This window comes from Myodes glareolus, chromosome 27 (assembly GCF_982192425.1).
Source record: "Myodes glareolus chromosome 27, mMyoGla1.1, whole genome shotgun sequence".
NCBI classification, from domain to species: domain Eukaryota; kingdom Metazoa; phylum Chordata; class Mammalia; order Rodentia; family Cricetidae; genus Myodes; species Myodes glareolus.
In genome coordinates this window covers 40,166,396-40,190,597 of record NC_142052.1, presented here as the reverse complement: position 1 = coordinate 40,190,597, position 24,202 = coordinate 40,166,396, and the positions used below count along the sequence as shown (strand labels likewise).

Sequence of the window (24,202 nt, the reverse complement as noted above, 5' to 3'; positions counted from 1 at the left end):
AGGGGTGCAGGTGATGTTGGAGCACCCACTAGGCATTCAGGTGACGTTGGAGCACTAGCTGAACTTTACTGCCTGTTCCACCTTCTAGTAATACCCACTTTTCCCTCTCAGTGGGTTTAACTAATTTAATATGTTAAATAATTTAACAGATTTAACCATTTAATACGGTTCTAGTTGAGAGCAACAAAACGGACAGCAAGGCTTCGAAGCCAGGCCAACCTGCGCCTAGGAAGGGGTGAAGTCACGTTGAGAGGTGTACAAGGGTTGTAAGAAAACACGGCACCTACTTGTGTAAACCTTTGAAAACATCTGTTTTGTCTGCCACAGAGACCTGCAGGCCACCTCAGAGAGGTAGATCTTTCCCCTTTGGGGCCATAGGCTTCAGTACAAAGTATAAAATAAATCAAGTCATTACGCCTCTGTGTTCTTCTAAGACATGTGTGGAAGAGGCACCACGTGCCAGATGCCGTGCCGTGTCCATACAGAGATGCCTCGACTCCGCCTACTCTGTCCACAGCCCAGGTCGCGGGAGGGGCAGAGAGGCAGATGTGATGCCTCCCAGAAGCTTACGGAGTGGACAAGTGCCATGTGGCTGAGCAACCAAAGAGGGGTCAGAGGACAGGACATGAAGCTGGGTGTGAAAAGGCTTCTTCCGAGTGACTGCAGACCCTCAAATCAAGGACTCCATATTTTGTGGCGTTGGGGTCACATTGTCCTCGTACCAGACGCTCCCCTCCCGCTGTTTCTCCAATGATTCGGGTGTCAGAGCATCAGGTTTCTCCATTTCCATTAGTCTGAAATTGACTATTTGGACAATCTTGAATTTGGCAGGGTGGACAGTGGAAGGATTTTTAGATATCAAATGGTGTATAGGAAGTAGGGCAAAGGTTATAACACGTTTTGTCCATTGGCGTTCAGGGAATAAAAGCTAAACATCTTTTCATCAGAGAAGCCACGTAGGAGCAGCTGCACTTAAAGCGAAAGCACGTACTTTGGGGATGAAGCTGGGGCATGATCCAGGATTAACATTAAAAAAATACAGAAACTGGGGCCAGCAATCCCAGCTACTTGGAAGGGTAAGGCAGGAAGATTAAAAATTCAAGGCCCACCGAGACTCCAGAGTGGATTCAAGGCCAGTTGGCAATTTAGTGAGGGTATAGTTCAAAATGAAAAGTACCAAGAGGGCTGGGAGCTAGGCACAGTAGTATGTGCCTCTCATCCTAGGGAGAAAGATTGGAGTTGAAGGCCAGCCTTGGTTACATAGAGAGTTCAAAGCCAGCCTGGCCTGCATGAGATCCCATTTCACCCCCAACCACAACAGGGCATGGGGCCGGAGAATAGTTCAGTGGTAGAACATTTTAGGGAGCAAGGGTGACGCTCTAGGTTCAATCCCCCAGTCCTGAGCAGCAATAAGAAAAGATTATGGGCTTAGAGAAAATGCTGGGAGCTAAGGCAATTGCTGATGGTGATAGGGTCTCTGGGGGATTTCAGGTCTGAGCTTGAAACACTTTGGCCGCTGGCTGGTAGGAAGCAGGTCAGGGCAGGGTGTCTCGCCAAGCTGTGAGGCTTCGGATGGGTGTGAGCCAGCAGGTTTCCCTGTGAGAGGAGGCGGAGCACAGATGTGCTGGAGAGATGGTCAGTCAGGTGCAATGCAAGTTGCGTTTACGGGAGAAATCATGAATATGTAAATTCAATAAAGTGTGCCGCTAGCGGTAAACCAGCCATTCACATAAACGACCAGTGTTTATGCCATCTGTGGGACGGGGCATCTCTGTGTCTTCTCTTGTGCTGAGGATCAAGGTATTTGAGATGTCTGTAGCAAAGGGCTCTATTCTTGCCTTCTGTTTGCTCCCGGGAACCAGATGATCACGCGGGGATCCTAAGGGCTCTTAGTCCATCTGAGAAAATAACAGCTTTTGTCTCAAGTCCAGTTCTATAAAGGGCACATGCATGTCCGTGACCTGGGCTGTGGTGCTTATTCTCAAGAAGACCAGGTCTGTCAGAGAACACCCTGGAGGTGGCAAGGTGCCTCTCTCACATGCGGATCTCTGAGAAGTGCCGTCAGCCTCCCTAAGCCTCGGGCGACCGGTAGGATCCGTTAGAGTGTACCCGAGCGTCTGTCCCATTGGCTCAGGTTAGGAAGGCCGTGTCTGAATGCTTCTTTGTTTGGTGATGCGGAAAGTGGCCCCCAGGTTATCTTGCGTGAGGACTTTTATGTGTCTGTCATGGATTTACTTTTAAGTACTAAGGGAGGAACTTTTAATGGTTTTGATAACGTGAGCGTCCCAATCTGAGGAGTCTGTCAAGTGTCAGAAAGCTTTGGTGGGGGTGTTTATGCTTGGGGATGCCTAATTCTCATGACTTAGGAAATGAAGAAAGTTGTACACATATTAAAACTCCCAGGACAGAAATTGATCCTAAATTTGGATTCCCGGGACTCCCAGAAGCCACATGCACTAGAATAAGTCCGAGTAATCCCAGTGTGTCCCATGACTACACGGTGGTGGGGGCAGCACAGGAGAGTTCCCTGAGGCTCAGAGACCAGCTTGCCTACATGACTTAGCAGGGGAGAGACCCTGTGTCAAACAAGGAGGAAGATGAGGGCTGGCATCTAAAGAGTATCCTCTGACCCCCACATGTGTACATTTACACACACATGCATAGGCACGCACACATATGCATAGATATGTGCACACACATGCACACCCACATGTCCATGCACGCACACATGTGCACATACATGCATATACACGCACACACATGCATATACATGCACATGTGCAGATATATGCACACAAATATGCATGCACACATTTGCACACACACACAATACAATAAACATGTGCATATACGCGCCCCCACACATGTACATGCACACACAAGAACATACACATGCACACGTACATGCACACAGACATACACATAGACATGTGTATGCACACACACATGTACAAGCACACACACATGCATAAATGTGCATGTGCACACACATACCCACACGCATGTCCATGCACACACAAGAACACACACATGCACACGTACATGCAAACAGATATACACATAGACATGTGCATGTGCACACACATGTGCATGTACACACATGCATGGCCACACACTCAAATAAAAATAAAATGAGAGATCCCCTAGGGCATCTCCATGTGTTCAGGCTTTATCAACTCTGACTGCATTAAGGGTCGCAGCATTAGGAAGGTTGAGAGCCACTGCCTAGAGTCTCAGAGACACTTCAAGTATCTTGTGGCTAAGGAAGAGCAATTTGTAATAGCCAGGACACAGGATGCACTGGTTGACTACTTCCTGGGGCGGGTGTGGAGGGCAGGTCTGCTATTGGTCAGCTCTGATGACCTCATGGGGAGGGTGCAGAGGGCAGGTCCACTATTGGTCAGCTTTGATGACCTCATGGGGAGGGTGCGGAGGGCAGAAACTTTGATTTGCCTCCAAGTAGTCTATCACAGCAGCGAGAGTACATACAAACTTGAATATTTATTTCCTCTTTCTTTATTTCTAATGCTTGTAGATATCTACAGTAACTAGAAATAGGTACTCACAACGCAAAGGCCCCAAGGCTAAAGCCTTTTGATTGGCCAGCTTCGATAACTTCATGGGGAGGGGTGAACTAAGCAGGTGTTGCTATTGACTGACATTGATGATATATAACCAAATGTGTGTGTGTGTGTGTGTGTGTGTGTGTGTGTGTATTTATGTATTTACCAGCAAAATTATTTCTGCAGAGGTATTCTTCATCTCCATGTTCTCCTCTAGAGTCACTGAGGGAACTGAAAAAAAGTCAAGATAAACCACAAAGACAGAGTAATAACAGCACAGCTAATTTCTGTCGGGCATCCAAGGGAAACAGTCCTGTTTTTATTGTAGAAAAGGAAAGTGAACTTTAGAGAGGCTGACTCCGGTAGAGGAGTAACTCAGAGTCCCGGTCAAGGGCAGGCTGACTTCCAGACTCCCCTCCCAGTGGGTGCATGCGTGCCTGGGAATCCCATAGGGGTCCTTACTGGGAAGACCCTGTGTACCCCAAATCCCTCCCAATGCTGTGAAGAGAGCAGAGGCGCACTGTTCCTGGAGAAGGTTCTTAGTGTGGTTAACACCTCCAAGCTTTCTTAGAGAATCTAAAGAGTGCAGGGCAAGAAGATCCAGGACCATGAATACCGTCTTTGTGACTGTGGGTGGATGAGTAACTCTGAGTCAACTTTCCTTCATGTCTGTAACTGCGAATGATGGTCCATCCCTGGCTGCTTCCCCTGGTAACTGAGGATGATGGTCCATCCTGGGCTGCTTCCCCTGGTGACTGAGGATAATGGTCCATCCCAGGATGCTTCCCCTGGTAACCGAGGATGATAGTCCGTCCTGGGCTGTTTCCCCTGGTAACTGAGGATGATGGTCCATCCTGGGCTGTTTCCCCTGGTAACTGAGGATGATGGTCCATCCCTGGCTGCTTCCCCTGGTAACTGAGGATGATGGTTCATCCTGGACTGTTTCCCCTGGTAACTGTGGATGATAGTCCATCCTGGGTTGCTTCCCCAGGGTTCCTTAAGAGTCAACTTGCAGCATGACATAGAACAGTGCTTTGTTAAGTTTCTGGAACGCTGGGTAAATTATAGTTTTATCATCTCTGATCACAGATGTAATGCTTTGTTTATTTGCAAAGAAATAATGCTCACAAGTCAAACATTTAAAACCTACTGTGAGATAATGAAGGCTTTGGACAGGAAATAATGCCTCTGCATTGTTATAGTTTTCTGTGGTTGTTTCAAACCAGCTTACTCAAGCAGTCCTGTTTTTATTTATTGATAGCACAGTCTTTTATTATTTACAAAAGGTTTTTGTTCCTGCCTGCTTCTAAACTGCGGCTGTTGGAATACAGTCAGAAGAAAGCAGGCAGCAAACGCCCATAAAAATTGTTTGCCCAGAGGTAATCAAGCTAATGTCCTGGTGTGCTGCCCTGATTTGATGCCTTCAGTCCAGACGACTGCGTCACGAATTTTATTATCAACGCTGCTCCGAAAATACCCACCTGGAGGGTGAAGAAAAAGAAAAGAAAATCTTGAAAAGTACTAATCAGTGTAGTTCAAATAGTGGAGTCTCATGTCTGTAAGATGGGTTTGATCTGTGGAGATGACAAAGCCACTTCTGGAATGTATTTGGAAATACCTAAAAAAGTGGAATGTGCATATACCTTGGCATCCAGCACCCCCTTTCCTTGGGATCTGCCCCGGTGGAGGCATCACAAGCATGCGCAGAGAGTGAAGGTACGCACAGCACACTCGTGAGATGGAGAACTGGGACCTGCTATTGTGTGTTCGGAGTTCCTTGGGACGTCTGCTAAGGATGTCTCAGGCGATCTCTGTTCAGTAGCAAGTCAAGCTGGTTGCACCCAAGTTATTCCCCGGCATCTTTAATTTTAGTGGAACTTAGGATGGAAAAGGCGACTCCACTTCCGTATTTCTTGGGCTTGTCTTCCTGATATCGCTCCATGGTCTGCCTCGGCCTACGAACTAGTCAGATCTGGAGAAGAGCGTTTGCGGTAGGACAGATATTTAGAATGCAAAGAAGATGGTTCACTTTCAGGCAAGGATTCCCCAAGGCACACGTTACGCAGTTCTTCACCCTCAAGACAGAGGCTTGGGGTACCCCCTCCTCCTGTCTGTCTCCACGGTGTTCTCAGCTGCCAAGTGTGAGAACACTTGCCGTGTCAAGCTCACGTTGTGTGCTCATACTCCCCCCCCCATTCTTTCATCTGCATCTCCCGTGGTAAACAGACATCCCGGGAACTTCCTCTGTTGGCTGTCTCCGCCGAACCGCAAGGCCCGCGTGGCTCTGGCTATGTTCATAGAATGGAGGGTTCGTCTGCTTCCCTCGGGGAGGAACTGGGTCTTCTCTCATCCCGCGTGTGTGAATCTGTGTGCAAAGGGCGGTCTGGCAGTGGTGCTCATGGGTGATGGAGCAGGATCTTCCTCTCGGTGATGCTGTATTCAGGAGCCCATTCCAGAGGCTTTCCCTGGGTTCCTGGGTGCTGCAAAGAGCTGAGGGATGAACACCCATTTTACCGTGATGAGGCCGCTTTGACAAAAGATGAGAAGATGTGGAAAAGGCACGAATGCTCGTCTCAGCCCCCATGCCCAGTTGTTTCTCTGTGCCTGGCCTGGTGCTGTGTTCTCCCTTTCCAGAAGCTCCCCATGAGCCATCCTATGACGTATCCATAGGCTTTGTGGCTGATTGATCAAGGTTCTCAGATATTCTGGGGCCAATAGAGACTACGGCTGAGATACGTTTCGTTTTTCAGTTGTCAAGAGGTTCTTTTTCACGTCTTTGAGACTGGTTGTGCAGGTTTGTCCCTGATAGGAGTTTGAGGCAAGTTCCATGTGGCATTTGGTAGCCTCCCCTCAGCGGTTGGCTGTCCTGTCATGCTGCCATCAGCTCCACTCTAATGCCCTGTTTCAGGACAGTGGTAATGGGGACTGCAAGGTTCTTTAATGTGAGAGGAACAGATTGGTCTAATTTTGTGGTCCTAGTATCATCTACAACAGTGCGTCTCAGCCCTCCTGATGCTGCAACCCTTTAATACAGTTCCTCATGCTGTGGTGACCCCAAACCATAAAATGATTTCATTGCTACTTCAAAACTGTAATTTTGCTACTGTTAGGTAAATGTCTGATATGCAGGATAGTTGATACGCCAGCCCTGTGAAAGGGACGCTTGACCCCCCAAAGGGGTTGTGACCCCAGGTTGAGAACCGCCGTTCTACAGCATCTGGCATCTGATAGATTCTATTTTCAGGAAACATGACTGACTATTATAAAACATACTGTAGAGTCCACTGTGTTTATTTCCCTCAATTCTCATATTCTATTTCCCTCCTCTAGTTTCAGTATTCTTAGACAACAATTTTAGATAGTTTGCGGTGTAATGGGTGTTACTTCCCATATTGTTTCATCCTAATATATTTATTCTTTTTTTCTTCACCATACCGTTTGCAATGTTGCCAAGGCTGGTCTTGCAGCCCTGCACTGAAATGATCCCCCATCTCCTGCACTGCCCACCTGGCTTCCTTATCTTGCTCTTTTAAAAAAACAAATGCTTCTCCCTTAGCATCGACTTTGTCTTTTGTGTCTTAAGTTTAGACATCAATCTAATTTCTATGTGGTTTTCTGTTATCTTAAGTTCCTGCTGGCTTCATCTGCCATCTCTTGCTTGCAGTGAATTTTTTCCACAGGATTTTTCTGTCTTAGGCTTAGGAGTTCATCCTGTGGAGATTTCATTTATGGTGTCCCAGATTCACTGAACATAGGACTTATCTCTCCAATGAGAACTAAGTTTTATACCTATTTTCCATCTGAAAGTTCATGTATTCCATAGATATTATAGATTCAAAATCCTGAACCACAGAGGGGAAAAATCCTGGGGATACAGAAGCATATTGGAGAGTTTCCATCCCTCATCAGGAGAGCCAAGGACAAGGTGCCCCCCTGCCAGCTGTCTGTGTGACAGCTTTTGGCTTTCCTGCCAGCCCGGCTTCCACTTCAAAGGCCATTTCTTAGGTGAAGGTCTGCGTCTGTCTCCCACACCCAGGCCTGGGTTTGAAGGACTGACCTGGTGCATCCGCATCCCAAGCTGTATAAGCAACTTCTGCTTTCAGGCTGGCTTCCCAAGTCACATTCCATTCCTGGCCTCTTTCTATTTAATTATCATCAACTCTGTTCTAAGGTTGTTTACTGCACCTTCTAAATACTCATCAGCCTCCCCCGCCCCGCCCCGCCCCGCCTGCCCCGCCCCGCCTGCCCCGCCCCGCCCCGCCCCACCCCGCCCCACCCCGCCCCGCCCCACCCCGCCCCACCCCGCCCCACCCCGCCCCACCCCGCCCCACCCCGCCCCACCCCGCCCCGTGACCTGCGGCCACGCCCACGAGAGAGTGCTTTGATGGATGTGGGAGGGCCACGCCCACTGCGGGCGGTGCCATCCTCAGGCAGGTTGATCCGGGCTGTGTAAGAAAGTTAGCTGATCTTGAGACAGTAGGCAGTGTTCCTTCACGGTGTCTGAGTTTGCTCTGCCTTCCCTCAATGAGGGATTGTGACCTGGAAGTAGAAGCCCAATAAACCCTTTTTCCTCCAAGCTGATATTGGCAGTGGTGTTTACCTTAGCAACAGCAAGCAAACTAGAACAAAAGGAGTTTAGACTGCCCAGGGAAAGTCTAAGATGATATCCTTGCTTCCATTTTTATTAAGAAGAGTATTTCGGATTGGGATCACGACACATAAAACTTCAACATTCATTTGCTGTGTTTGGATGAATCCTATAATCTAGGCAGGGCTTATATTCCTTTTCTCTTAAATGAAGATAATAAAATTTGAGAACACCATGGTGCGTCTCCCCTGGTAGGGATGTTTTACAGTCAAGCAGTTTGGGAAAAGTAGAATGAAAGCATGGTATGGTTACCGAATAGGCTTGCCTCTTTCAGACACGCTAGTGTCGTATCTTAGAACTCCTTTCTAGCAGCATCCTGACTGGTGTCCCCCTTCCTCCATCTATCCTCGTCTCCTATGGCTGTGCCTCTGACACCGCTGGTTCAGCTTATGACGAAGTGACGTGCCGCAGCCTGTGAGTTCCGACTTATTGAGCACAGCGATACTGTAACTCCGTTATTCAGCCTTGGCTCATGGTCGATGTACATTGCATGCTCCTTGCCGGAGAGCGTGCGTTAGAAACCTTGGTCAGCAATGAAGATGTACTGCATTTAGCTAAGGTCTTTCTAGCTCCTGACTGTCTTCTTTTGCTTCGGTGAAATGTCCCATGTGACAGGTTCCATGTCTGCTGTGTCACTGAAGGGGGGTGGAATGTCAGTTGGAGTAGTTCTTACACAAGCTACAGGAAACCTTTGAATGCATATTAATAGAAACACTTGGATTCATATTAAGGGTTTGTACAATATGACATTATACTCCTACACGCCTTCTTACAATTATTGGAACCTTAGTTTGAACACACTGTGTCATATAAGGGACCATGGAGTTAGCAATTCCAGCTTTGTAATGATAGACCAACCAAATCTGCAAGGCAGGGAGAGAGGCTGGATTTTCTTTTCGTTTGAATCCAAGTTCTCAAACGGAGCATTAATTTGCTTCAGGTCAGATGAAATCATCATCTGAGCTAAGGTTCTCATTGCTTAAATCACTTGGGCCAGGCTGAGTTTGTTTGACCAAGCCCTGGATCTAATTCAGTTCCCTGAAGAGCGTGCAGTTATAAAACTGTCGTCCTAATGCCCAAGAGCAAATGGTAAGCAGGCATAGTGAGGATTCAGAGACAGTGAGAAGTTAAGGTCACAGATATCTGTAGGGTGAATCGGTGGAAGAAGGAAGATATTTGTGTCTTAGATGGTTTTGCAGCTTACTGCCTGTAAGAATATACTTGATCCCTACATTAGCATGTAGATTTTCAGACAAAGGACCTTTATTTTGGAGACTAGGGTCACGCGGGGCTCTCCATGGTCATATAACCAAACGACTTCTCCGATGTCTACCGTTGTTTTCCAGTTACAGACTTCTCTGTTCTCAGTAGTATCGCCTGCACACACACGCATGCGTTTCTGTGTAATTCACGCTCCCCTCTCTGTTCACTTAGTGTCAGCCCATAAAACCACTTCCCGGGTCTTCCAACAGCTAACGCGGCTTGAAAAGCATGGCCTATCACGTCCCCTGCCTGCCGTCTGATTCAGACTTGGGATGCACGCGGCAGTAGTCTGAAAGAGAAGAGGGGAAGTGGGGGGGCCTGGACCGTGAGAACAATATCCCTGGGCTAATAGAGGGTGGTTAGGTCCATTACAGTCAAGTGGTAGCAGGAGAGACAGAATCACTGGTGAGTACCAGGAATCCCGAGGCATCATGGGAGACCGTGGGAGAGGCCATGCTTATGAACCATCATCTGAGATGCGGCCAGCGTGAGGACTTTCTTCCAGGAAAATCTCAACCTTGGAGGGGTTTTATGGTTCATTGCCCAAATGAATGCACCCGCTTCTCACGCTAGTGCACACTGTTTTAAACAGTGCCTTTGGGTTGATGCAGCTCTAAGAACCGCCGCGGTCACGCGACTGCCCAAGCTTTCCGCCGCGTGCCACGGTTCGTCGTCACAGACCGCCGTCTTCATGCCTCTGTCTCTGCACACTGGCATTAGTGTCCCGGTGTGGAGCTCTTGCTGCGCGCGGCCTCCTGCTTGTTTGGGGCTTCATTTGCATCGTCCGGACTCCTCTTAGACCTGTAAAGTAGATATTACCTTCAGTTTCTAGACAGGGAGGCCACATTTCCTGTGCGTCATCACGCTGCCTCTTGGCGTGTATCAAATCCCTTGTCAAGGACGTCAACTATAGCCTGCCAGCTGAAGGTCCAACCTCGGCTCTGCTGTGTATCTGTAGGATCTTGAGTGCATTTCCCCATCTATTTGAGCCAGTTTTCTCATGTGATGTTCCCTGAGCCATAGATACGGCATCGGTGCTGCAGTTGTATATATGTTTGTGTTCATGTATGTGTGCACGGACATGTGTGTGCATGTGTGTGTTCTTGTGCATGCGTGTGCGTGTACATGTGTATGCACGTGTTTGTGCGTATGTGTGTTCTAGTGCGTGTGTGTGCATATACATGTGTGTGGGCATGTGTGTACACATGCATGTGTTTATATGTAAGTGCATGTGTGTATGTGTATGTGCAAGTGTGTGCACTGTTGCACCTTTGGGGGCATCTTGCCAGGCTGGTCACTGTTGTGGTTCATGGCATTGCAGCTGGGTAGACTGTTTTGCTTCTCTTCCTCGGCATCTTACTTAGTACTTTTTAGTACCATGGAAGCTAGGCTGTAGGAAGGAGACTGCCGGCTTAGATCTGGCTCACACAGTCTGTGTCTTGTGTCCTATGTGTGCCCTGCGTGTACAGTGTCTTTAACAATAGGGCCATTCCTTATCCTTTGAGGGGAACCCCGGGGCAGCCGCCACAGTCTGGATTGTTTTGGGAAGTAGTTTGTACAACCTAGCAACCACTGGTATAGGAGTTTCTCGTGACTGGTACCGGGGTTTTTGTTAAACTCACACATGTAGGTTGACCGTCAAGCCTTGCTCTACATCCCAGCAGCCACTGACTGATGTCTACTTTGATACTGTGTGTTTCAGGATTCTGAGAAACGAACCCCGCTCCATGTGGCTGCCTTCCTGGGAGATGCAGAGATCATTGAACTCCTGATTTTGTCAGGTAGGTTGCTATCGTATTCGAAAGCCCACTGCTTGAGGAAGCTTGAATGGCCCGTTTACTAGACAGCAACTCTGGTGAATGGAACAGAATTGCTTTGCCCATCACAGTGTATTTGATCAGAATTTATCTGTACACGAAGCACAGCAGAAGACATTGTTGGCAACGATTCTTGACTAAGTGAACATTGCTTTGAACGTCTGATTCCCATCCATCTTGTCAGACTTGGCATGACAAACAGTACATATGGATATCTTGTTTTTTTTTTTTAATTGTAAGAAAATAAAACTGGTTAAAGTCTACATGAGCACATATTTTATATATATACATACATATATATACATATATATATATATACACACACACATATATATACTTTGTTTGAGTGTATACACGATGTATAGCACAAAGTGTGTATACAATCTGACTATATTTAAAATTGTACTACAAAATAATATTAGTTTCCTTCTAGGCAGTTATGGCTTCAATAAAGGTATAAAAACAGATGGAAGGGGCCATGTCAGTTTCTAAAGAGGTTTCTCTGAGTGGGCAGGTGGAGTTTGGAAATATCCTCATGGCCAGGCATGAAATGGACTCCCACCAATTTTATAAGATACTTTATTTTTTTAAAAAGTGAGTGCAAATATGGGAATCGTGCCAGATCTAATCTCTGTCTTTACTGGTCTGAGATTCTTTTTCATTCTCTGTATTTTTAATGTTTTCGCAGATTAAGAATATGAATGCTTTTGTTTCTAGACTCTTGTATGCTCAGGAGAGCTCACCAGTAGGTTTCCAAAACCATCATGTGGTTTTTCATCTGAATGCTTGCCAGGCAAATCCCTGGAATGAACCTGAACAGAGTGCACACACCTCTCTGTAGACTGTATGTAGGTCTCTCTGTAGACTGTATGTAGGTCTCTCTGTAGACTGTATGCAGACCTCTCTGTAGACTGTATGTAGACCTCGCTGTAGACGTATACAGGCCTCTCTGTAGACTGTATGTAGGTCTCACTGTAGACTGTATGTAGGTCTTTCTGTAGACTGTATGCAGGCCTCTCTATAGACGTATGCAGGCCTCTCTGTAGACTGTATGTAGGCCTCTCTGTAGACTGTTTGTAGGCCTCTCTGTAGACTGTATGCAGGCCTCTCTGTAGACGTATGTAGGCCTCTCTGTAGACTGTATGCAGGCCTCTCTGTAGACTGTATGCAGGTCTCTCTGTAGACGTATGCACGCCTCTCTGTAGACGTATGCAGGCCTCTCTGTAGACTATGTAGGCCTCTCTGTAGACTGTATGCAGGCCTCTCTGTAGATGTATGCAGGCCTCTCTGTAGACTGTATGCAGGTCTCTCTGTAGACTGTATGCAGGCCTCTCTGTAGACTGTATGCAGGTCTCTCTGTAGACTGTTTGTAGGCCTCTCTGTAGACTGTATGTAGGCCTCTCTGTAAACTGTATGCAGGCCTCTCTGTAGACTATGTAGGCCTCTCTGTAGACTGTATGCAGGTTTCTCTGTAGATGTATGCAGGCTTCTCTGTAGACTGTATGCAGGCCTCTCTGTAGACATATGTAGGCCTCTCTGTAGACTGTATGCAGGCCTCTCTGTAGACTATGTAGGCCTCTCTGTAGACTGTATGCAGGCCTCTCTGTAGACTATGTAGGCCTCTCTGTAGACTGTATGCAGGTCTCTCTGTAGACGTATGCAGGCCTCTCTATAGACGTATGCAGGCCTCTCTATAGACGTATGCAGGCCTCTCTGTAGACTATGTAGGCCTCTCTGTAGACGTATGCAGGCCTCTCTATAGACGTATGCAGGCCTCTCTGTAGACTGTATGCAGGCCTCTCTATAGACTGTATGCAGGCCTCTCTATAGACTGTATGCAGGCCTCTCTATAGACTGTATGCAGGCCTCTCTGTAGACGTATGCAGGCCTCTCTATAGACGTATGCAGGCCTCTCTGTAGACTGTATGCAGGCCTCTCTATAGACGTATGCAGGCCTCTCTGTAGACTGTATGCAGGCCTCTCTATAGACTGTATGCAGGTCTCACTGTAGACTGTATGTAGGCCTCGCTGTAGACTGTTGTAGGCCTCGCTGTAGACTGTATCCAGGCTGACTGCTCTCCTTTCTCCTGATTTTGTCTTACGAGACTAAAATCTGGAGGAAATGCTGTCACTAACTAAGTAGGCAAAAGGCCTGGACTAAGCTTTCGCCTTTGTCTGCAGTAGCCAAGGGAAATGCCAACGTTCCAAAGTGTGCAATGCCAAGACAAGAGCGGGGTGCGTGTATCTGACAGATATGACGCGCACCATGGTAAAGACGGAGCCATGCCGTGTGCACAGGAAGGCTCATGTTGCTCTCAGGTTTACGGTGTTCTATTCCTCGGGTGAACCTTTCCAGGAAACAAGGATAATGTATGTGAAGTCAAGTGTGCCTTAGCAGGGTTAGAGTGTGGACGTTTCTTATTCTCAAGAGCAGATCTCCCTTTTGGCAGCCAGAGGGTGTTCCGGGCTGTGTTCCAAACAAGCATGCTTCGTGTGCTATTGGCACAGACCATAGCTAAGAGCCAGTGCCTATCTGGACAGTTATCCTAGCAGCTGAAGTTTGGTCCAGGGGAAACTGTGGACAGAACCTGTGTGTAAAATAAGCATCAGGTGGTAATGGCACCCAGTGATCGCCAGTAACGATATCGTCACCAAGATGAGCATTTCCTCATCTGAATGCCTGAGCGCCGAGTGTTCCAGGTGCTGACAGGGTACTGCCAGTGGGAAATTAATCAATCCTCACCTGGCTTAACGTGACGGGCTGCCATCAGAATGCAGATACGCTAACGTATCTCTAAGGTATATACCAAGCCGACGAAAACGTCATGAGTCGTCTGGGGTCAAATAGAACAAAATCCTTTCCTCCAAATTCAAAATCTGCAGCACCTCTGGGCTCAGGCAGTTTGGATAAGGGGTGTTCAACCTGGCTTAAAGGGTGTCTCAGAGGCTGCAGAGATGGGTCCGTGGTTCAGCGCACCGGCTGCGGCTCCAGAGGGCCTGAGTTCAGGTGCCAGCACCCAGCACAGGCAGCTCACAACTGCCTGCATTCCAGCTCCAGGGGACCTGACACCACCTTTTGGCTTTTGCAGGGACTCCCCCACCCCAGAGAGAGAGAGACAGAGAGAGAGAGAGAGAGAGAGAGAGAGAGACAGAGACAGAGACAGAGACAGAGAGACAGAGAGAGAGAGACAGAGAGAGAGGGGGAGGGAAAGAGAGAGGGAGGGAGAGAGAGAACCACAGGCAAATGGCAGGAGAATGGGAGTAGGGAGTGCCTTAGAACAGTAAAGCCTCAGCTTTATGCTTCTCTGTCCTAGGCTTCGAAGGGGAAGCTTTTAATTCTGCATCACGAGGGTTCCCCATATGGGACCAGTGTCACTCGGCATCACCTTTCTGCCACCCTCACGTGGCGTAGACTTCTCGGCGTCTCTTCACCCATGGCTGATCCAGGCGAGTCAGGGGAAGCTGTTGTAGTGTCTCGGTCTGCACCTGTTTAGTCTTAGAATTACCGATCTGTTCACCTCTTTAGCATGACTTCGGTTTAGTTTGCTGTGGAGTTTTTCTCTGCCTCGCCCCCTTCTGCCCACCCGGTCGAGAAAGCTCTTTAGCAAGTTTATTCGACGGATGCCAACTTGGGTGGGTGGTGCGGCCTTCGTTTTTTTCCCTGAAAGGACTTTTATTCAATTTGTATTTTATGTCCCTAAAGAAATAGCGCATGACGGTAGTGACTTCAGTTCTGAGATCTCATCTGGCAGCTGACCCTTCGGGGAACCCTGTCACACGGTTTCCTCATTTCATAATGAACGAGGCGCTAATGATTCCCATGTTGGACAAATAATTTAGCCTTGCCAGAAAGAGCTTCTTACAGCTGTGCTCCCTGTTGCTGGGTAAACTCAGAGCTTGCCGAAACCCAAACTCACTAAGTCGCCACCGACTTTGGCTCCTATTAACTGGGCCGATGGAACACTGAGTGTTTCTGAACGGACACTGTTTTGGAGCAGGGGCAGGGCTCATGATACACAGACCAGACAGATTGCTTCCACCTTCTTATCCTGTCTGCCACTCGCTCGGGTTGGATTTCCTCATCTGCCAGGGCTTCTGTTTGGGAACTGGCCAGGTCAGGATGAAGGCAGGTGTGGGGCGCCAGGGCACGCGCGGGGCAGGGGGGGCATCAGTCAGTGGAGGAACAGGGAGCACTGAGGTCAGAGTTGCAGTAAGGAAAGTGGGGGCCCCCAGGAAAATAACCACAGAGAAATATCTTACGGAAAAATCCAGGGAGAACAAGGGTGATGGTGTGAGTCTTGGGTCGGAGGAAGAAACTGGAGTGTTTGTGCTCTAAGTGGGAGTTTGTCAGGTCTGCCTACAGAATACAGAATAAACTCACTATAGGGTCTGGGGAGGTAGCTCCGTCAGTAAGATCAGGACTGAAGCCTGATCTTCAGCAGCTGTGTAAATAACCTGGCTTGGTGGTGGTGTGTGTGTGTGTGTGTGTGTGTGTGTGTGTGTGTGTGTGTGCATGTGTGTGTGTGTAGTCCCAGAATCAAAGGAGTGGAGACGGTAGGATCCCAGGTTTGCTGGCCAGTCAGGACAACCTCACAGGTGAGTCCCAGGTCCTGGTGAGAGACCTTGTCACAAAACCCAAGGCGAACAAATGGCAAGGAACGGTCTTAGAGCTTGACCTGTGGCCTCCACACACATGTACTGACACACACACACACACACGCACGCACACACGCACACGCACACACGCACGCACGTACACACACGCGCACACATGCACACACACACTCACACCAGCTACATGCCTGCACAGACACACAAATAAAAGTAAGTGCATTAGCTAGAATCTATGCCACGGAACACGTAATAGTTTTGCAAGATGATTGCTTATATTTTTATTTATGTATTTATTTGCAATTGTGCTTCATAGTCCGGTGTCAGTTGCTCGCAGAGCTGATAGCATGAGGTTCTGTTACTCGTACATGCCTAACAGATATTCGTTCTTTGTGAATGGATTTGATTTTTTTTATATCTGGCAAAGATTGCGATTAACTAAATCAGAGTCGATCCTAAACACAAACCTGGTACAATGTTAAACAACAGGCTGCCTTCTGGCTCTGGCAGCAGCTCAAAGAAGTGTCTGAAAAATGTCTCAGGCAATTGCCACACACATGATATTAGCATGTATGTTTCCAAGGTGACGGGACTCCTGAGCTGCAGGAAGATCCGGCCTGTTTGGCAGAAAGAAAAATCAAATAGCAATGCAATTGCACTGCATTATAATCGTGTTTCATAAACTCTTTCTTGAACGTTTCCCTTCCTCATTAAACTGACTACCTGGCCTTGGAGCAGACTTGCCTTCTGAATTGATTACTGTCTTTGATCAACAAGAGTCGCCTCTCACTCATCCTTCAGTCCGCCTGGATCACCTCACTGCTTTTTGTCTCCTTCCTCTTCGTCCTAGATGACAAGGCTAAAAGAACAGAACTATTGTCTCTGGAAAGGATGCCAGCGTCCCTTCGCTCCCCATCCTTCGGGACGAGGAAGGAGAGCTGACAGGGACAAAATGAAGACCGTGCTTGAGTGGTAGTTAGAATTGTGCTCCATCATCTTCAGCCGAGCTCTTGTGTCTAAAGAGTCCATAATATCTAATACCTGTTTTCACGATTAAGGATTGTAGTGTCTTTGGGCAAAAGAGCTTTGGCCTTTAAGTCGTTAGCCGGACAGACTGTGTCCTTCAGGGCACAATGGTGCTGACGGGCAGGTGGAAACAGGGATTCCTTTGGAAAAGTCAGTTATGAATACTCAATAAAGCCCAAACCCTCTGCCACCCCCCCCCCGCCCCAATAGGTGAATAAGACTCCCCAAGGTGTTCAGAGAAAGAGGATGGGGAGCCAGGGAGAGATGGCAGTGGGAAGGGGGAGCATGCAGTCAACACTGCTTTTGCTGTAGCTCCTGGTGGGGAGGAAGGGGCTGCTCCTGACAGCTGCTCAGCCAGCCTCTAGGCGGAGCCTGAGTGGCAGAATTGAGGGCATATTTATTCAGCAACTAAAGAAGCAGTTTCTTCCACCCAATTATGAATTTTCCACTTCTCAAGCTCCGCTGAGGCTGCACCTGACAGCGCCCGTGCTGGTAGGCCCTGCGCTTTGCTAGTCCCAGGCCCAGCAGGCAAGGGGCTCTTTCCTCCTCCTGACCGTTTTACCATTGAAAGCCATGATAGAATCTGCACAAAACTAAATGTAATCTGTATATAACAGTGATAGCAATAACAATGCGAATTATATGGGGAAATAGGCAGAGAATATGAACCAAATAATTCTCAGAAAATGTATTGCAAACAGGAAAAAACAGTGGAAAATGTTTAAGCTTAGTATTTAGGAGGAAACGTAAAGATAAGACGGCATTTTTTCTAACTAGATTTGTAATATTTTAAAATTTCTTTTAAAGGAGCTTTACCAAAATATGATCAATATTCTATACCACACACACACACACATATGCACACACACATAAACAATTTGAGTTTAACATATACATATATACTCATGAAGTAATTTCTGTAATCAAAACATGTTACCTCCTGCCTCTTGAAGATTTTCTCCATGCACCTTTCGGGATATAATGTGCTCTCTCTCCCCTTCAAGTGTATTTTAAGTACATAATTCAGCGTTATTAATTCAGATTCGTCACACTTAAGATGACTGGTAAGATAAAGCATTCATGAAGACCCAGGAAACCAAGCACTTAGACCCTGGGTGTAAATTCCCAGGCTCTGGACAGCCGAGGACACCATTAGAGAGAAAGCGTGTGCTATCCGTGATCCGTCTTCAGTTATCTGCCCTAGATGAAAACTTACACATCTTCATCAGAGCGGCATGGTATGAATGCCCATTTTTGTCATTTCTGGAAAGCTGTTGGGAATAAGGAAACTATCGACAGAGGAGCTGTCTGAAGAGATGTGACATATTTACACTGGAACACATGTAGCAACGCAAAGGAATTGACTCGCTCTTTGTCAACCTGGAGAGATGTGAAATATATCTTGTTAAGTGGAACGGGGAGGGGGGGTCAGAGTGGGAGAACAATGCAATTCATGTGAACACCCCCCCCCACACACACATGCACTTATTTTAAGTTTTAGCCAGGCGTGGTTGCATGTAGCTGTAACCACAGAACTGGAAAGGCTGAACTCTGAAGACTATTGTGAGTTCAAGTCCAGCCTGGACTATGCAGTGAACGCCAGGTCAGCTTGCAGTACAGAGGGAACCCTGGCCTCAAAGAACAAAGCAAAATAACTTCAGGAGAGTTTTTTGGTATTGCTGCGTGCATGTGTGGTGTATGTACTTGGGTGTGTGTGAGTATGTGTGTGGTGTTTGCATTCATGTGCTTGTGTGTGTGTGAGTATGTGTGTGGTGTTTGTATTCGTGTGCCTGTGTGCACGTGGGTTTGGTTTGTACATGTGGAGATCGCATGTCAATGTTGGCTACCTTCGTTTTCTTCCACCTTAACACTTGCTTGAGTTTCTCTTACTTTTAAAAATATGCTTGATGAGGCTGGAGGGAAACCCCAGCAGGTGAGAGAGTCCTTGCTGCTCTCCCAGAGGACGCGAGTTCAGTTCCCAGCACCCACGTGAGGGGAGGCACAGCTGCTCATGACTCCAGCTCCAAGGGATCTCAGCTCTCTTTTGTCCTCTGTGGGCTCCCACACATGTGTGGCACACATGTGCGCGTGTGACTCCTCCCTCACCTCCATGGGCTCCCACACACATGTCATGCACGTGCATGTATGGCTCCCTCCCCCAACTTCTTCTAAGAAAGAAAAAGGATGTGCTTGCGGGGCAAGCAAGATGATTTAGCAGGTAAAAGTGTTCACCACCAAGCACCAAGCCTTGCGATCTAAGTTTTGTCTCCAGACGCCAAGAACCTACATAGTGGGAGGCAAGAACTCTGACTTCCACATGTACACACACACACAAATAAATGGAAAGAAAATGAACATTAAAAATCATGTGTTTGGAGCATGGAGAGATGAATTGGTTGACAGCTCCAAGCTTTAGAGCACTCCGTTGCCTGTTGCTGGAGATGCAGACTTGGGTCCCAGCCCTCACGTGGTGCAGGCAGACCTCAGTCTCCACTTCCAGGGGGCCCTGGAGCGCCCTCTTTTGACCTCTGTGAATAACAGCTGTGCACATGGTGTACATGTAACATGCAAGTAAACACTTGAGCACATAAAATAAAATAAATTTAAAAAATTTCAAAGACAGGGGCTGAAGAGATGTCTCAGTGGTTAAGAGCATTGCCTGCTCTTCCAAAGGTCCCGAGTTCAATTCCCGGCAACCACATGATGGCTCACAACCATCTGTAATGAAGTCTGGTGCCCTCTTCTGGCCTGCAGACATACACACAGACAGAATATTGTATACATAACAAACAAACAAACAAATAAATAAATATTTTTTAAAAATTTCAAAGAGAACTTAAAAGAATGTGCGTGTCTGTACGTCTCACGGTTGGCAGTTGATGGCATTGCTCCACAGTTGTTACTGCCTTTGGAAATCTTCGCCATCAACTTCGGGGGTGGGCGAGATAGTGAGGGGATTTTGCAACAAGAACTGCTAATAATTTTCTAGTGCTTTCTGACTTGTGAAGAATCCTCACCTCCATCTGACACTCCCGAGCCCCCAGTAGAACCAACATGGCAGTACTGGTGTGTGGTACCCTTATTCTAGAGACCAGAAACTCTGAGTCCTTGGGATACTGGCTGCTGACATCAGAAAGACTGCAAACTTCAGTCTTTGTCCCTAAATCCCACGTCTTTCCCATCCACTTCACTTCGGAGCATTTAATGTGGGCTTCTCATTGTAGTGTGGTCTCCCTGCAGCTACGTAGACGGCTTTCAACCCTTTTAGACAAGATGGAGTCCGTAAAGTCAACTTTCAAGATTTTAACATGGTTTAAAATTAAGTGCATTCATTGCTCGCAACCTCCGCAGCCTGTTACAATAACCTTGGGCTGTTTAAAAAAAATGTGTCCAATGACACCTCAAAGTGAAGAATTGAGCGGGGCGGTACCCCTTTGTGGGGTTAGGCTGTTTTCTCTGATGAATGCTGTTGACGGTTTTGTTCTCAGCTAAAGTAAAATACTCTTGGTTCTGTGACTCATTGTTTCTTTTTGTCTGTGGCTTAACCAGTAGCTCACACTTACCCACAGAAGCTCCTTCTCCCTTTCTAGAAGTCTCTGTGTTTCCCCTCTGCTTTCCGCTCACCCCACTCCCTCAGGCACCTACCTCCTCTTTCCTCCCATTTCCCTGCCCTCCTAGTTTCCGATATCCGCACCTGCTCTCCACCCTCACGAGCTTCTTTGCCGTCCTAAGACCCAAATGGGTGCCTCTCACCCATCGTGGATGCCTTCTCCCCCTTCCCGTGCACAGCCCTTTTTAAAAACAATCTCTCACTGACAGGAGGGTTTACCTAATCCTTGAACCAAAGACTTGTATAGGGTGTCTCCATTGTTCAGACCAATCTTCGGCGGCCTTGCTCCCACGGGAAGCTGTGGGACCGTCAAGGGAGCAAGGTGTGTTCTGTTTCCCAGAATCCCATCTATCTGCGGCTTCTGCTCAGTCAGTGCCATGACTTCAGCAGAGTGTGGAACGTGTCTCTCCGTGGGAGCCAGTCGTCTGCTCCACGGCATGAAGAAGTTGCAAACGGTCCGCACAGGTCTCCTGTCTGAAAACGCCATGGGATATAGATTCCTGTGTCAAAGGACCTGGCATAATTGGGATGCCAGGGAAGACAGATTTCTGGTGGTCCCTTTATCCCGTATAAGATCTTGTCAAATTGTAGCTGATGCAGGGAAAAGAAGGTTTGCAGGCTATCCCAGGCAGATAGGAGCGGGACGCAGCCCTTGACTCTGCTATGCCCTAACTTGTGCTGTTTGGTTGCAGGAGCTCGCGTCAATGCCAAGGACAACATGTGGCTGACCCCTCTGCACCGGGCTGTTGCCTCCAGAAGTGAAGTGAGTGATCCTCTCGTTTAGTCTAACACCTACTACCGTCTGCAGAAAGAGAATTCTTTCCGCGGAGGACCCTCAAGGGTAGCTAAAGCCTTTTACTTCCAGCGGAAGAGAGTTACCCCCGTGGGCAGCTCTTCGAGTGTCTTGCTCATGTCGGACATGGCGCAGTAGGAGCGTCTTAGGGTTTCTATTGCTGCGACGAAACACCACGACCAAAAGCAAGTTGGGGAGGAAAGGGCTTAGTTGGCTTACATTTCTGCATTGCTGTTCATCACTGCAGGGAGTCAGACCAGGAACTCAGACAGGGTAGCATCCTTGAGACAGGAGCTGATGCAGAGGCCACGGAGGGGAGCTGCTTAGGCCAGTAAGGCTTGTTTCTCTTGGTTTGCACAGCCTGCTTTCTTATAGAAGCCAGGACCACTAGCCCAGGGATGGCCCCACCCACAATGAGCCGGCCCCTCCCCATTGATCACTAATTGAGAAAATGCCTTTCAGTTGGATCTCATGGAGGCATTTCCTCAACTGAGGCTTCTTCCTCTCTGTTGACTCTGACTCGTGTCAAACTGACACACAAAACCAGCCAGTGCTACGAGGCATCTTGGTCGTCCAAGATGGGTATAGCAAGAACCTTGATTACGGCGTGATTTCAGCCTGGAATGGAAGGAACACAGAAAACAGATCTGCACAATGCCAGAGCGGGAGTGGGGGAGCGAGCGAGCAAGCTTGCTGGAGCCTGGCACCTCACCCCCGGGAGATGTCAGATGATCTAGTCCTTAAAGGATAAGCAGAGCCCAGCAGGCCAGAAGGAGGAGGAGGGAGGGCCGGTGCAGAGGATCCGCATGTGAGAGGAGATGAGGCAGGGGCATGCACCCGAGTCAGGTGGAGGCTCCTGGAGCAGAGGGGGTAGCGCAGAGTTGGTCAGATCCGTGGGCTGCCAGAGAAACTGACATCCAGTGAGCAGTTGGCAGGGGTCTCGACAGACTGTTCCTCAGAGAGGCCAGCATGGCTGCAGGGTGAAGAGGGTTCTGCGTGTGAGAGTTCAGGTGGGCTGGCTGACAAGAGGCCAAGAGAAATAGGAGAAGGGCTGAGGTGAGGCAGGGGAGGAACCAATCATTTCCGAGGTAGTTCAAGGCGAACCTGACAGGATTTTGGCACCGTAGGAGAACGAGGTGGGGGGAAGGCTGGCAGGTGAATGGTGAATGATGCCCCTGGCTGAGCAGGTGCAGGTGGGATGGGATGGGAGCGGTGGAGCTGGCGTCCTGAGAGCTAGCTTGTTCTTTTCAGGATACAGTCTGGGAAATACTTACCCTAGAATGTAAGCTCCACGGGGGGCGGGAAGCTTCTTTACTTACCTGTTTCCTTCTGCGATGGATCCCAAATCTAAAATGTTCCAGAAATAGATTGAGGGAGGTGCTCAAACGCTCGTTTGTTGTCGCATGCCGGAAACACGTGACGGTGGTAAACGCGTTATCGTTATTTCTGTAAGCCTGGACCTCGGGGATAACGAGGAGGATCGTGGAAACCATGGAAAATGGATCAGCTGGTTCACGGAGAGGCTAATGCCGAGAAAGGGAAGGCCATTGTGGGAGCAGGACGGGGAGGGAACCCAACGAATATCAGCCTGGCCAGAGAGGGCACCCGAGAGTCTCCCCTCAGAGACACAGAGCATTGCGCACTTAGATTTGTCCAGTGGAGCTGCCCCTCCGGCTCTGGAGGAGGTGGCATTCTCCAGGGACGCTGAGGAGCAAGGCGATAAGCCTGCTCACGGGGCGGTATTGGTGCCTGTCCTGCTGTTCGTCTTTGGTGAATTCCAGAATATACCCAATCTGTGGCAGCTTAGTGCTTGTTGTCTTCCTTGTTGTTCTGGGTATATGGAGTTTGTTTTTTTTTTCTTTCAATTTTTTAAATATTTATTTATTTATTTATTTATTTATTAAAAGCTTCCACCTCCTCCCCACCTCCTTCCTCCCTCCCTTCTCCCCCACCCCCTCCCTCCCTAGTCCCAAGAGCAGTCAGGGTCCCCTGCCCCATGGGAAGTTCAAGGTCCTCCCTCCTCCATCCAGGTCCACAAAGATGAGCATCCAAACTAGCCAGGCTCCCACAAAGTCAGTCCATGCATTCGAATCAAAACCCAGCGCCATTGTCCCTGGCTTCTCAGTCGGTCCTCATTGCCAGCCACACTCAGAGTATCCAGCTTGATCACATGCTCCATCACTCCCAGTCCAGCTGGCCTTGGTGAGCTCCCATTAGATCAGTCCCACCGTCTCAGTGGGTGGACGCGCCCCTCGTGGTCCTGACTTCCTTGCTCATGTTCTCCCTTATGGAGTTGTTTTAAAGGAGGTTGGCTGTATTCTCTTTCCAAATAGCCAACATGGAAGGAGGGGCATAAAGAATCCTGGATACTTCGTTCCGGTAGTGGAGGCTTGCTTGATAGCTCCGTGTTACATTTCTGTACCTGGGAGAAACAGGCATAGTGCCTGATTGAGGCAGGACACTGGCCTCGGGAGATTAGCGTCTTCACAGGGGAGTCCTCCATAGGCTAAATTTTAAGATGACTTAATCCTTAGTAAATTTATTGTCTTTTGAAATATATGTATACATAGAGTCTTTTGTCCCTTACCTAGAATGAAGTCTCTTTAGTTAAACAAATTTAGACACTGTCTCTATATCATGTGCTGTGCATGTTGATGGGGTTCCAAAGGAAATATCATCTGTGATCCCCAGCTTTAGGGGAGAGAGGGACACACAATGCCTGGTTTCAGAATCCTGTGACCTTGTTAACTAATCACCCCATGAAAGCTTCGATCCTCGAAACATTCCTTTGCCACTGCCGCCATGTGTCTCAATGTGTTTGAGCCCAGTCTGACCAATGATGGGTTGTTCAGTTCTTAAACTTCTGTGTCG

At 48.1% G+C, this 24,202-nt stretch overlaps 1 protein-coding gene across 4 annotated transcripts in view; it reads left to right on the top strand.

Moving 5' to 3' along the window:
* Ankrd44 (ankyrin repeat domain 44) overlaps positions 1–24,202 on the top strand; it is a 239,073-nt gene that overhangs the window by 113,662 nt on the left and 101,209 nt on the right. For all 4 annotated transcript variants that reach the window (XM_087902417.1, XM_087902416.1, XM_087902418.1 and 1 more), the window contains exons 3-4: positions 11,177–11,255; positions 21,231–21,301. In XM_087902417.1, coding sequence (XP_087758543.1) covers positions 11,177–11,255; positions 21,231–21,301 — 150 coding nt within the window. The remainder of the gene's footprint in view (positions 1–11,176; positions 11,256–21,230; positions 21,302–24,202) is intronic.